Below are 14,603 nucleotides of genomic sequence, written 5' to 3' on the forward strand. Positions count from 1 at the left end.
CTCCCAAGTGCCAGGAGCCAGGGCAGCCTGGCAAAGGTCAGGGTGACCTTCAGGAGAGTCCCCATGGCCGGGGGCTGGCCAAGCTTCCCAGACACCCTGACGGCCATCAGGATGGATGCTGGAGAGTGGCCTGGGGACTGTGATGCCAGCAGCTTGGCTTGGCAGGTCCAGCAGGCACGGCACTGACCTCGGGGCCTCACCTGGGACAGTGACCTGAATGATGTCCAGATCCTCGGGCTCAATCTTGATGGGCCTCAGGATGCCCAGCTCCCCAGAGGTTCCTGCGAGGAGGAAATGGGGGACCAGTCAGGTCTGGGTATGAGCCCGGCAGGCAGGGAGGGTCGTTCCAGAACCTTCTTACGTCTGACTTGCTAATGAGCCCTGGGGAATGTTCTGCCTGTGCCCTGGCTCCTGCTCAAGACCAGGAATGGAGGGCTGGCAGGCCTCAGGCCTGACTGGCGTCCCCAGGTCTCAGACCTGGCAATGAGGTCCGCAGACGGAGCTGCCTGTTCTCGGACACAGGGGCCGGACCCCGGTCTCCAGCCCTCCCTGGACCTCCCAGCATGCGCTGCTTCTGCAGAGTGGGCAAGGTGCATCCCAGCTGCCCGGGCTCATCTGGACTGCTGTCCCCAGGGCTGCTGCTGGGGCTGTGCCACCCTCCATGACTGCAGGCCCAGGACCCACCCAGGGCCCCGCCCTTCTCACCTGGCCCACAGTCTTCTGAGACGCTGCCTTTGTCTGACCTGGGGAAAAAGCCAGGAAATGACCAGGTGTCAGCCTTGGGCAGGACCCTCCTGCCTGTCAGGAGCCCACAGTGGACACCTCTTCAAAGCACCCCCAGCCACGTCACCCTGGCGCTCCCCACCCCATGACAGCCAGGCTCCCTGCATCGTGCTCCGACCACAGTCCTGCTGAGCCCCTGTTCCCCTCCCACCAGCGGAAGCTCCAGGTCCAGGGCCCAGGACCGGCCAGGGTGGAGGCCTCAGGCCCAGCTGTACAGGGCTGGATGGCTGGCGGTGACCCGGGCTGGACACGTGGATTCCTGCCCACTCTGTTTCCCCTGGAGCTCAGGGCTGGGGCCTGGGGGTGAGGACCAGGCCGTGCAGAGTGCAGACTGGCCTTGGCATTCAGGACAGGTGGCCGCCCCAGGGTGGGTATTCAGGGGAGGTGGCTGAGACGGTGACACTCGGCTCGTCCTCAGGGATGTGCAGTCTCCAGGTGGAAGGGAGCAGGGGGTCCGTCTCCTCTGCCCCCCCATGGACGCTCTCTGGCCTGCGGAGGGTGTGTGCGGGGTCTGTGGCCTGAGGTGACCTGCGGGCCTGCTGGGGGACGTTGGCTGGTGGAGCCTCCCCAGGCCCAGCCCAGAGCTGGGGGAAGGGGGAGGGGGCTCACCGGGCAGTCGCAGCCAGGTCAAGCATGGTGGCCCTGGGGACCTCTGCCGAGGTGTCCTCTGGTGGGCTGGCAGGCTCCAGCTTCGTGGGGTCTTTGGTAAACTTGTTCCCTGGAGGGAAAGGCTGGGGTCACCTGGCAGCCTCTGTTCGAAGCTCCCGTGGGAAGCCCTGATGTGGGGGGGTCTGGCCTCTGTCCCTCTTCGTGGTCTTTGTGTCCAGTCAACAGCCTACAAGGGTCCTAGGGAGAGGCATCTCCCCTGGGAGCAGGGACAGTGGCCCAGTGCCAGGATAGGTCAGAGGGCAGAGGAGACAGAGGTCCAGCTCGGGCACCCGTCCCTCTCTGGAGGCTCTATGACCCAGAGAACTTGCTCATCGGGAGCCCTGGAGAAAGGGGGCTCCCCAGGCTGCGCCCAGGACCACGCCGTCCCTTCAGCTATGGCGGGAAGGAGGGAGGGGGTCTTCTCATCATCCCTCCAAGAGAAAACGGAGGTCACATGCTGGTGGGGGGCTGCACTCCGACACCCGTGTGGCCTGGGCAGAGCCTGTCCCTCCTCCCGAGAGGCGTCTGGGCTCTGAGTTGCTGAGGCGCATGAGAGCCAGGCCCCTCTTCCATACGTGGGACAGCAGCACGTGGGACAGCAGCAAGGCCACCTCCCGGGACGGCTGGCAGCTGTTAGTGCCCAGCAAGCACCACCTGGCCCCACCGGGCCCCACGCACAGGGGTTTCAGATGGTTGGCACCTGAGAGCCCGGGGCCCACAGTGGTCCTAGGACGCAGAAGCCACAGCCCAAGAGAACGGGATGCAGAATAAGCTCAGCTCGGGTCAACTCAGGGGCTCTAGAAGGGTCCAGAGAGTGTCCCTTACCTGTGAAGATCCGCTCATCAAACATCCTGGGGAGAGAGGAGAGACGGGTGAGGGGGGTCGTCGAGGGCTCTCTGGGGCGCAGAGGGTGCCAGGGGATGGCCACTGGGTCCCACCTGCACCTCCCCAGCCTCAGGCTGGGCACCGGGGTCGGTGAGGGCACAGCCCAGACCTCAGACACCTTCCACTGTTTCTCCATGGCCACGGACAGCTGGGCCAGCCCCTGGTGCCCCTGGAGGGCTCACGGCAGTGCCAGGGCCTCCGCCAGCCCCCAGCTCTCCTTGGCCACAAGTGAATGACTCCAAAGTCCCTTTGTTTCTTTCTTTCTTTCTTTTTTTTTCCTGCTAGCGGGGATTGAACTCAGGGCCACTCCACCAGGAGCCACACTCCAGCCCTGTTTTGTATTTTATTAGAGTCAGGGTCTCACTGAGCTGCTTGGGGCCTCGCTGTTGCTGAGGCTGGCTTTGAACTCGTGATCATCCTGACTCAGCCTCCTAGCCACTGGGATGTGCCACTGCGCCTGGCTCCAAAGTCCCTTTCCCAGGGACCCCCCATTACAAACCCTTTGTTTGCTTATCCTACGAGCTTCTGACACCACCTGCCTCTCAGGGACCCCACCAGGCCTGGGGAGGGACCGCGGTCACGTGGGGTGACCTGCAGGGCCTCAGCTGTGTCTCAGAAGCCAAGGGGACCCAAGCAGGGGGCGGGTGATTGGGACCCGAGGAAGGGCCTGAGCTTGGGTGAGAGGGTGGGGCCCGCGGGTGAGGCCGGAGACAGGGCAGGACGCAGGCCAGGCCTCCCCCTTGGGGACACCGGGCCCCAGGGACCCACAGGGTCAGACACAGGTGGACTGGTTACAGAGGACCAGCCAGGGCGGCTCGGTCAGCAGATAAGATGCCGGAAACCCAGCCAAGTGGAGTAAAGGCCGGTGGGGGTGGGGCTCGTCACCTGCACACACCTGTGCTCCCACTGTCCTACCCTGGGCCCTCACCAGGGTGGCAGGGCTGGCAGGAGGGAGGCCTGCATCAGAGCCTCCCTTGGTCACTCAGGCTCCAGGTGACACGGGACAAGTGAAGGATGTCCAAGCTCAGCACTGGTCTGCGTCCCCAGGAGGTGAAAATAAGTCAGCCCTGGAGGCCCAGCCAGGGAGGCCCTGTGGAGTCCAGGTGCGGCCTCCTGCACCTTTCCTGAGAGGTGGAGGCCAGGCTGGTTCCCTGGGGCTCCTGGGACACACCCGTCTGCACCCACAGGCCCCATGGCAGTCACTCAGGGCCCCCTTCCTGAGGCCGCCTCAACCCCACCCAGGGGGAGCGGCCACAGCACCCAGGGGGCTTCGTCATCTGAGGGGTTATTTATTAATCAGGGAGCGCAGGGCGGGGGCAGGGGGGCGGGACGGCAGAGCAGCGCCCGCAGCTCCCTGGTCAGAGCCCTCCTGGGCGGCTGGATGGCCAGGCCCGCTCAGGGGACATGGGCTGAGGGCTGCTGCAGCCCTGAGTTCTGGAATCTTTTCCCACGTCTGCCTCCGGGAGCACGTCCGGCTCGAGCTGTGAACTGGGTGCTCGCTCTGGGTCAGAAACACAGTCCTGGGCATGGGGAGGCCGGGGCCCGGCCCGAGCTGGGGTCCAGGGTGAGACTCATAACCAGGCCAAGTTCAGGGGTCCCCTCAAGAGCACCCGGACCTCTCATGCCGAAAACAGGCCTGGGCCGGGTAGGGACTCCCGCCAGCTGCGTCCTGAGCGCCCGCTGCCCACTCGCCTCTGCCAGGACCATCGACTGTTCACTGGCGCGTCAGGTGGGGGTCAGAGCACAGTGGGCGGGGCCCAAGACGCAGCAGCACCTCCCGCACCCGTCACAGCGTCCCAGGAGGCACGGGACAGTCACCAGGTGGTTTTTCTGACACTCTGAGGGTTGAACCCGGGGGCTCTACCACTGAGTGGCACTCCCAGGTCTCCCTGAGCTGCCCAGGGTGGCCTTGAGCTCGGGCTCCTCCTGCCTCAGCCTCCTCCTGCCTCAGCCTCCCGAGTCGCTGGGACCACAGGTGCCGGCCCCCCACCCCTAGCTTTAGACAGTCCCTGCTGTGCCCCAGGGGCTCTGGCCTCCTCCTCGGGAAGGCCTCACCAGCTTCCTGGGCAGGTGCCACCCAGGGCCTGTGAGGCTGATGCATCCTTGACTCAATCCCTGGGTGTTGGCCCCCCGAGGGCCACTGTGGGCAGGAGGGGACTGAGTCTGCCGCCCTGTGATGTCATTGGCACTGCCCAGGGAAGGCCCGTGGCTTCAGTGGGGGGCCCATATTGGTGAAGGACTGAGTGGGCTACAGTTTGGATCAAAGAACAGGGTGCTCGGGTCCAGTCTCAGCCAGGGCCTAAACCCATGGAGAGGCACATCAGGGGACACAGGACTCCCCTTGCTGCCTTCTCCTCCCCAAACCTCCCAGCAGGAGTCAACAGAGAGAAAAGGACTTGGTGGCAACAAGAGAAACTGAAGCTAGCCCTAAGGAAGCACTGCCTGACAGAAAGTCTACAGAACGCAATTCGCCTCCAGAATCGATCTGCAGTGGGGACCCACAGTCCCGCTGGGAGGGCCCAAGAGATGGCCCAGACACGTCCCAGCCCCAGGAGGAGTCTGCTAAGGTGGTGGTGGGGGCCACCTGCCGACGGAGGTCAGCTTCTTTCTGAATGAGGCCAGCGAGGGCTTTTAGAGGCAGAGGAGAGTGAGCCTTGAAGAGAGACCGGTGGGACTCGGGCAGGGACAGAGGGAAGGCCCGAAGGCCCGAAGACCGGGTGACCAGCTCGTGCCACACCCCGCCCAGGACTGGGAAGGAGGCGCGGGCAGGGGCTGCAGACCCGCTGCCAGGCTGCACCCGGTGCTGGGGCACGGCTGTACTGAGGCAGCCGGGACTGAGCTGGCTTCCTGGTGGCTGCCTTGTCCCCTAGCCTCACGGGACCCCAGGGGCTGTCCCTCTGACCGCTGTTCGCCTGGGTCTCTCCCAGGCCTTGCTGAGGGACGGGTTTCCTCACTAAGCCAGGCTTCTGTCCCAAGTCCCTGACAAGTGACCTTGACTTGGTGCTGAGGGCCATTACCAAGTAGGAATGACGCGTCAAAATCTCCTTGCCAGCATACCCCATGCTGCTTAGGACATTCGATGGGACATTGCATGTATGCTTTAGTAAGATGACCCTGCTCAAGGTGATCGAGGGTGGATCCAGGTTTGAGGAAGTATCCTGCAGGTTTGAGGAAGTATCCCCGTCCTTGGGTTTTAGGGAAGTTGAGGTTGAAGATTATGGCTGCTGGGATTAGGGTGTTCCTGCTGCTTGTTCCCGTTGAGTTCTCATGAGATTAAAATGGGATTTTGAAAAAGCCTCGTGGAGTAGGATTTGGGGACGGGCATATTAGGGATTGCCCCTGAACACGTGTGGAGGCTGGTGTGAGATCGGGAATAAAGAATTGCTGTTTGAACCTACAAAGCTGTGTGGTGGTTCGTGATTCAGTGCCAAGCCGAGACATTGGCATTCGGCAACTTGGGAGCCCCTGCCCCTGAGCAGCTGGCCGCGGGCACGGCCCTGCTCGCTCCAATCATGGCCAGCGCCCTGAGCAGCCCCCAGGTCCAGAACTTGGGTCAGCGAGTATGAGAGCTAGGGGCTGCGGGTGGGCGCTCGTCCAGCACGCGGGGCGGGGCCGACCCGGTGCCCCAGGACAGGAGAGAGGAAGGTACGGGAAGGACGGCAGCCGGCTCCCCGTGCCCTAAACGCCCGGTGTCCCTGTCCCCACGGCCAAGCAAAGCCGCTGACACGGGCCTGTTCACACCAGCTCCTCCCATGTTGGAGGCCGGACACACACAGATGTGGGGAGCAGGACGCTGGGCAGGGGCTGCCTCTGCCCCTGTGGGAGGAAGGCTGAAGCCAGGGAGACCGCAGTGCCCGCCGCTCACGTCCCTAACCCCCCACACCGTGTGGCAAACCGGCCACCTCTGCCTCACCCTCATGGGCCTGGCCAGCCCCCCCATCGCTGGCCTTGGCCCCCTGGGGACCCCGGGCTCCTGCTGCCCAGGACCTGCCTTTGCCCAGCAGCCAGAGGGCAGGTCAGACCCCAGTCCCTGCCATGGCCCTTCCAGCGGGTGGGGGCGTCACAGAGCTGACCCCAGCGGTCCTCTCCCTGCTCCCTGTGGGCTGCACACCACCCCTCGGCCTGGACCCTGCCCTGCTCAGCTCTGGCCGACACAGGGACCTTCTCACAGGTGCCCGGCCACCCTGTGTGGTGCCCTGGTGCCCGTCCTTCGCCCGTTATTACCCTGTTGATTTCTGCTTTCTCCCCTGCTCGGATGGAACCCGCCTCGCCCACCTGGGCAGGGAAGTGCCCGCGCTGACCGCAGCCAGCCCCGCCCGGCTTACTTCTGGGAGGCCAGCGCTCACTCATTCCCCCAGCACCCACTGGGCACTGTGATGCCAGGGGACATGCTGGGCACTGGGGATCAGCAAGGAGCACCATGGCCCGGCCCAGCTCCGTGGTGTGACCAGGCCATGTGGAGGTGCACGTGGAACACACCCCCGGGCCGCAGGACCTCCCAGACAGACGCCAGGAAGTGGCCAGGGGCAGGGGGTTGGACGCTGTGTCCAAGGCCGCCCTTCCATTCCTTCCCACATAGGAGGGGTCACAGGAGGGCTGGCTCTCGCTGGGCAGGAGGCAGCTCTGGGAGGGGCAGCCGGGGGCTCCCAGGGGCTGCAGCTGAGTCCTCCCACCCACCTGGGCTGGGGAACATGGGCAAGCCGAGAGGGCAGGCGGGGCAGCCCAAGGAGAGAGTGTGAAGGGGCGGCTGGCCCAGCCAGGCAGAGCGCAGGCCGGCCAGTGAGGGCAAGACCTCTGGTCTCCTTTAGGGGGAAGAGCACAGCTGCTCAGGTTGGGCACTGTGCCTCTACCTGATCCTCCAAGAGGCCCAGAAAGGGAGGCTACCCAGCAAGGCTGCTCTCCAGGCCTGCCCAATCCCTGCTCAGCAGAGGCCCACCCCAGACAAGCCCATACCTCTTGATGATGAAGTGGATGCTGTGTCTCTCCTCCAGGATCCGCTTCAGCTTGGGGACCCCATACGTGCAGGGGCGCTTGAAGGGGATCTTGTCGGGGATGCCCACGATTTCCACAGCCTCGGGGTCGCAGGCGATCTTCCTGTAGGGGACGGGGACCATGTGGTCCAGGCCCAGGGCTTCCGCTGCAAGGGCAATGGCAAGGCTGAGCGCAATCAAGGCCGCAGGACGCACGGGGCGGGGCCAAGCTCATGGTCGCCCAGCACCCAGCACCCTCCAGGTCGGTGCGGCGGCAGACATCAAATCACGCCCCTTGCTCTTTAAGAGATCTCCAGGGGCTCCCACCCCAGTGACAGGCGAAGTCCTGCCATGAGCTCATGAGCCGCCATCACCCCTGACCTCGCCTGCCACTTTCTAGTCCTGGGCTTCCTCAGCCTGGCTCTCTGAAGCCTCGTGTCTCCCAGCCTCCAGCCACCTCAGGACCTTTGCATGGGCTCTTCCATCCGCCCTGGCCTCCCTCCCTCCTCTCAGGTGTCCACCCCTGGGATCCAGCCAGGGCTGGGCACAGAGTGTGCCTCCTGCACCACAGCTGAGTGAAAGCCTGAAGAAAGCATGGGCTCCAGGTCAGCCCTGCGGGAGGACTGCACGCAGGTGTGTGCAGGTGTGCACAAGTGTGTCGTCTCCTTTCACTCATCTTTCCAAAGGCTGGTGCTCGGCCACAGCAGGTGCTCAGGGTCTGGGCCTGGCGCGGCTCCCTGCCCTGTCTCCCACAGCTGGGCCTGGCCGTGCCCAGGGCCACTCCTGCCCACCATCCTCACTCATTCACCCAAACACCTCCAGCACCCACACGTGCCGGGCCCCGGGCCCCCGAGGACGAGCTGGCTGGGGGTCCATGTGCCTGGGGACGGGCCCAGGCACACTAAGCTCTCACTGTCCCCGCAGCCGTGTCCTCACAGTGCTGTCTGCTTCCCAGAGTTGTCCCTAGCTCTGCGCCCGTCCCCCTCCCTCCCTGTTGACGCTATTTCTCTGTTGATGTGGCCCAGGTCCGCGTGGGTGGCTTCGGCAGCCAGTTCCCGCTGTGAAGTCACACTTAGCTCGTTGTCAAATTAAACCCTTGAAATCTCAACAGCTGTCATGTGTCTTCCCCGCCCCCCGCGTCGCCGGCCCCCAGCCCCCTGCATGGTGATGACGTCTCCAGCTGGGCTCCTCTGCCTGGTGCGCCAACTCCTCGGGATGAGGGGTTCGGCGGACGGAGGAGCAACCCCACCAGCCCCCACCCTGCCCCTGGGAAGAGTCTGTGTGCACGGCCCAAAGCATCCTCTGGTCTCAGCATCTTCCCAAGTGACAATGTCCCTCTTGTCCTTGAGAGTCCCTGAAGGTTGGGGCGTACCTCATTCTTTTGCCCCACACCCCAATCTCGGGCTCACTCTGCCCAGATTTGCTGGTCACCCGGGGTCTGGGGGACGCACACCTCGGCTGCCTGACAGCACCCCCTCCACGGGCCCAGCATGGTGGGCGCTGCCTCCTCCCCGGGGGGCCCCAAGCCAGAGCCAGGCTCCACACCCCCAGGATCCGGCCCCAGTGCTCCGCCTGGGAAGGCTCCGCGTCCTAGAGTGCAGACCATGTCAGGCCTGGTGGCGCCTGGGCCTGACCGCAGCCTCCAGGGCCAGCCTGGCGGGGCCGAGCCTGCCTGGGCAGACAGAGCCGACTCCGTCCCCCGCCCACGGTCGGGCTCACACCTGCCTGGGTGCGGCTGACTCAGGTGCAGACTGGGCAGACGAGCCCTCCACAGCAGGAGCCCGAGGCCCAGGAGGAGCCGGTGGGCCAGGGTGCCCACATCAAAGGCACCAGGCCACCCACGCCCACGCCTGGCTCTGCCAGCCTCCCGGCCCAGGCCCAGGCCCAGCCTGCCTGGTGCAGCCCAGATCAAAGGGCACTGAGTCCACTCTGCGCCTGTGGCCTGTCCCACCTCAGCTTCCTCCAGCTGTTCTACCCTACCAACCCCAGCCATTGTGCACTACCAAGCACCACTGCATACACGGAGCACCACTGCATACCACTGCAGCACCTCCAGCCACTTGCCGAAGCCCCTGAGACTACAGTCAGCCACATCACCCCATCATGGTCCCTGGCTCAGGGTGGGGGCTCTGTGCAGGACTGGCCAGTGAGGAGGCCAGCGACCGTGTGGGAGGACTGGAGGGAGGGGACAGGCAGGAGAGGACGGGGAACAGGAGACCAAAGGCTCGCAAGGGAGAGGGCGGAGGCCGCGCAGGCTGGGGGCAAAGGGCCTGGCTGGAGGCCCCAGGCCAGCGCCTGCTGAATCCCCAGCCTGTGGCCTCCTGGTCCTGGGGGTCCCCTCCCTCTGCTCTCTGGGCACTGTCACACGAGGGACAAGCCTGAAGTGCAGGTCAGCGTGAGGCAGGTGATCGTGACACCCCACCTGGTCACAGAGTGATCCCTGGGCCTGTGTCACCTCCCAGTGCCTGAAAGCTACTGGCTCAGCAGGGACACACAGCATGTGGCTATGGATAGGGCTCAGGAAAGGCTGAGCAAGTGGGTGCGGCAGTGGGGACCAGAGGACCCGAGGAGGACGGGGGTCCCCAGGACCTGTAGCGGGAGTGTCTCAGCTTAGATTTGGAGGGCTGGCATCTGCCTTGGGCCTGTCCTGGTGTTGGGGACTGGCAGGGCAGGTGACAGGCAAGGTGCACAGCTCACGCAGGACGGGGAACCCTCAGGGCTGGACACCCAGGGACCTGGAGGGGGTCCCCCACGCTGAATTGTGAAAAGGATTTAGGTGTTTATGCCCCAAACGTGCAGGTCGCAGGCAGGACAGGGCAGGCCAGGCCGCGGGCAGGACAGGGCAGGGCGAGGCACCTGGGACCTGCCAGTAGGAGGCCACAAGTGTCTTGGCCTCAGTGTCCCCCAGGCTGGCGCTGCCTGCCTCTCCCCAGGAGACCGGGTCCAGGGCTGCCATCCGCTCCGCCCCCAGGAGTCTGCAAGGGAAATATTGACACAGCCGCCCCCACCCAGCCGGCTGGCGCAGCGTGGCCGGTGGCGGGTGCTGGCATATGGCTCCCGCCGCCGTGTTGGGGAACAGAGTGACGGCCGCCGCCCACTCACCGTATCTGCTGTTGAAGAGGATCTGCACACACTCCCGCAGCGTGTTGATGTCCTCCGTCTCCCTGATGAAGGCGTCCCACTTCTCTATCAGAACCCAGGGGGCACCGTCAGGGCGCGGCCCCCAGGAGCCCCGACTCCCTGCTGCCCCTGGCCTCCCGGCTGGGCCCGCACCCCACGACAGTGGTGCCAGTCCATGGCCCGGGCGGGCTTCCTCCTCCAGAGCCACCTTCCCACACCATCCCGCGACACCCATCCTGGTGCTCAGAGGGCCTCCTGCAGCACACGGGCTCCCCCCGGGCTCCCTCCTGTCCCCATGAGGCCTGCGTGCTGTGCAGCTCAGGCCTGGCCAGCCTGGCCTTTCCTGCCCCGGGGATGCAGGTGGTTGGGGGGGTCTCCCTGAGGAAATTTCTTTCCCCCAAGTGCTGGGTTGAACCTGGGACACTTGACCACTGAGCTACTCCCCAGCCCCTTGTTTTTCATTCTGAGACAGGGTCTCGCTAAGTTGCTGAGGCTGGCCTCAAACTTGCAATTCTCCTGCCTCAGCCTCCCAAGTTGCTAGAATTATAGGTTTGCGCCACCGTGCCTAGCTCCTGGGAACTTTCAGACACTGACATCACTCCCATGTTGTACACGGGAAGACTGGAGCTGAGAACCCTGCGAGAGACCCTTGTGAGGTCCCCAGTGTGCCCCTGACCTGCCTCCCACCACGCTCCTCCACCTGGACAGCCAACCTCCTGCTCTTCCGGACCTGGACCTTGATTGGGGGTAGGGTGGTCCCAGGGGACTGGGTTTTCTTAAAGAGCCTCTCAGCAGAGCTGAAGACCCTCTGAGCAAACCTGCTGAGGTTGGTGTAACCATAGCTCTCCTGCTCTCGGTCCCTCTGTGTGGTTCTTACAAAGGGAGACAAGGGTACAGGTTCAAGGAGGTACTCAGCTCCGGCTGTGGCCTCGGGCCTGGGGTAACAGCCTCACCTGACTGGGAGACCCCAGAACAGTGGTCTGTGACCGCGAACCAAGGCCAGTCCAGGACCAGGGGTCCCACGTCATCCTGTACCAGAATCTACTATCCAAATGCCACAAGAGCAAATGTGGAAGGTCACCTACAGATATTCTGCTTTTGTTTATTTATCTTGCAGAATGTAACCCAGGCCTGGAGCATGCGCGGCGAGAGCACACCCTGGCCCTGCATTTCTATTTTATTTTTCTTTCTAAATACTCCTTGCAAGAGGTGGAGTGTGACCCTTCTCTGAGTGTTGGATGGACCAAATTTCAGGTTCTCACGATAGGATGTGGGGAAAGTGACAGCAATTTCTGAGGCAAAGACATCAAGGACGTGCCTTCCCCACTCTCTCGGGTCACTGACTCGGGGAACCGGTTGCCATGTGGGAAGGAAGCTCAAGCAGTCCTGGAGACCAGCCCACGTGGGGAGGAGCCAAGGCCTGCTGTCTACAGCCATAGGAGCAGCCTGGGCAGGGAGCCTCCAGCTCCAGTCAAGGCTTCAGATGAAACAGCAGCCCCGGCTGACATTGTAAATGCAGCATTGAAGACCCTGAGCCAGAACCACCTGACACACCTGCCGTTCCTAAACTCCTGACCCTCAGACTGTGAGCAACCCGTGCTCCTTGAGCTACATCTTGGGGCACTTTGTTACGCAGCACAGGTTACTGTTACACCCGATGCTAACTCGGCCCCTAGAGAAGAGATGTTCCTCCTTCTCCCACAGAGACCCGGTGGGCACGTTTCTATTTCGGCCACACCGTCCACCGGATGCCCGCTCTGCCCCCGTGCCACTGTGGGCACTGCCCTACCTGACTTGTCGTGGACGATGGAGAAGAGAATGCGCTTGGAGGCGTGGACGTTCTGGATGAGAGGCCCTCCAGGCCCCGGGGGCTTCTGTCCTGGACAAGGGAGAGAAGGTACAGGTTCAAGGGGGTCGTACCCAGCTCTGGCTGTGGCCTCAGGCCTGGGCTAACAGCCTCGCCTGACTGGGAGACCCCAGAACAGTGGTCTGTGACCGCGAACCAAGGCCAATCTAGGACCAGGGTCCCATGTCATCCTGTACCAGAATCTACTATCCAAATGCCACAAGAGCAAATGTGGAAGGTCACTAGGTCACTTTGTCTAGGTGGGGACGGTCAGGTGTGAGCCCCCCTCTGTTCAGCCCACACGCCTGGGGAGGGCTCAGTCTTTTGCTCTCCTTCCCTTAATAGCAATATCACTAAAAGCTCCTACTATGTGCTTCACACTTGAGCACAGGCACTCCTCGCAGACTCAGTCGGCCAGCCCCTCCCAGAGCAGCAATGCGGCCCTGAGGACCATCCTGAGACCTGCCTTTCTCTTTTTGCAGTGCTAAGGATAGAGCCCAGGGCCTTGTCCTGGCAGGGGACTCGCCACCCAGCGGCACCCCGGCTCAGGAAGGCGGCACCCCGGCTCAGGAAGCCGCACTTCCAACCAGCTCTATCTAGAGCTGCTGGAGCCGCAGCCCTGTCGCTCAACCATGGCAACCGCCCTGCCCAGCGCTGACACTAAGTTACAAGTGGAAAATTCCACACCTAGCCTCATGGCACAGGTCCAGCTCACAGAGCAGGCGAGCGGAGAGTGTTATTTAAAGCTGGGCACACCTGGGATCCCAGCAATTTGGAGGCGGAGGCAGGAGGATTGCAAGTTAGAGGCCAGCCTCAGCAACTTAGCAAGGCCCTAAAACTTAGTGAGGTCCTATCTCAAAATAAAAAGGCTGGAGATGTGGCTCAGAGAAAGAGTACCCCTGGGTTCAACCCCTGGTACCAAAAAACAAAGTACAAGATGACACTTGGACTATGCATATAAGGTATAGATGAAAGAGGAAAGGATTTCATGTTTAGATACCCCCCAAATACCTCATTATGCATATGCAAATGTTCCAAAACCAGGGGGAAAATCTGAAACTTCTGCTTTGTTCTGGCCCTAAGAATTCTGGAGAAGGGCTACAATATGTACAAGCACCCCATTTTATAGGTGAGGAAACTGAGGCTCAGACCTACACAGCCACTGGGCAGAAGAGCCAGGGTAGGAACCCAAGTCTTCCTCCTGTTCTCCCCAGGGCCCTGACCAGGCTGGGTATGTACTAGGTGCTCATTAAATGTTCAGACTCCTCGAGGAGTCCCCTCAGGCATCACCTGGTGTCAGGGGGCTGAGCAGAGGCCCGGGTCCCACTGGCTCTCAGCCCAGACACGCCTCCTACCAGCCATGGGCAGGGCCTGAGCTGGCCGCCTGAGACAATGACCCATGTGTGCGACCCACGTGTGCGACCCGTGTCCCACCCCAACCTGCAGGTCCCAGCAGCAGTGTTACCACAGCAGTCGGAGAAGTCCTGGGCTCCGGGGGCCTTGGGCTCAGGCCCGGGCCGGCCCAGGCCCAGGTCGCCGGGGGCCAGCGGGCAGGAGGGCGGTTCCTGCTTGAGTTCGCGGAGGGTGTGCACTGGGAGCGCCGTGGTGTACAGGAAGCTGGCCATGGAGGAGGAGGTGGCCGTGGGGGGCAGGTCCTGGGGGGCGGCCTTGGGGACCTGGCCGTGCAGGCTGCAGTCCCGAGACCCCCTGGGCAGCAGGGAGATGCCGTTCAGCTCCACCAGGGCCTTCGAGTCCCGCCCGCCATCCTCGAGGGGCCTGGGTGAGGCAGAGGACGCGGGGCGTTCATACACTGTCCTTGTCCTGTTCTGTCCCTCGACAGCCCCCTGCACCCTGGGCAGCCAGGAGCAGCCCCTGTTCTGTGGGTGGGGCTGCAGGCCAGGGCTGGGGGGCGCCCAGAGCCACACCACTGGGCCTCTGGAGCCTGTAGCCGGCTCCGGGCCTCTGGGCTCCAGGCTCCTGGTCACGGTGGCTGCTGGCTGCTTCCTTCCTCTGCTTGGGAAGGGTGCGGGTGGCGGCTCTTGGGTACAAGGTGAAGCCCACCTGCCTCCCAGCCCGAGCCACCCCTCTCCCGGGAGCTCCTGATGACCAACTCTGACCCCAGCCCATCCTCGCACATGAGGCCCCACCTCCACTGCTGCGCACTGTCCCTGACCCCGGGACACCACCGGGGCAGCCCTTCTCCTGTCACTGCGACACAAGTCCCCTGGGAAGTCTCCCCCGGCCCAAGCCCTGGCTGCGGTCCTGCTCTGAGCCTGGCCTTCAGCCTCAGCTCAGGGGGCTTTCACAACCAGGTCCTGGGCCTCTCCAGCCCCGCCCCTGGCGGTCAGTGG

At 63.5% G+C, this 14,603-nt stretch overlaps 1 protein-coding gene across 4 annotated transcripts in view; it reads right to left on the reverse strand.

Annotated features, from left to right (window-relative positions):
- Positions 1-14,603, reverse strand: part of Gtf2ird1 (GTF2I repeat domain containing 1) — an 83,061-nt gene that overhangs the window by 31,808 nt on the left and 36,650 nt on the right. For all 4 annotated transcript variants that reach the window (XM_026396933.2, XM_026396931.2, XM_026396932.2 and 1 more), the window contains exons 6-13: positions 13,718-14,028; positions 12,196-12,285; positions 10,389-10,472; positions 7,270-7,453; positions 2,257-2,282; positions 1,393-1,501; positions 706-743; positions 201-281 (exon numbers count right to left, since the gene is read on the reverse strand). In XM_026396933.2, the coding sequence (XP_026252718.2) occupies positions 201-281; positions 706-743; positions 1,393-1,501; positions 2,257-2,282; positions 7,270-7,453; positions 10,389-10,472; positions 12,196-12,285; positions 13,718-14,028 (923 nt within the window). The remainder of the gene's footprint in view (positions 1-200; positions 282-705; positions 744-1,392; positions 1,502-2,256; positions 2,283-7,269; positions 7,454-10,388; positions 10,473-12,195; positions 12,286-13,717; positions 14,029-14,603) is intronic.

The sequence above is a fragment of the Urocitellus parryii genome, chromosome 9, assembly GCF_045843805.1.
Source record: "Urocitellus parryii isolate mUroPar1 chromosome 9, mUroPar1.hap1, whole genome shotgun sequence".
NCBI classification, from domain to species: Eukaryota; Metazoa; Chordata; class Mammalia; order Rodentia; family Sciuridae; genus Urocitellus; species Urocitellus parryii.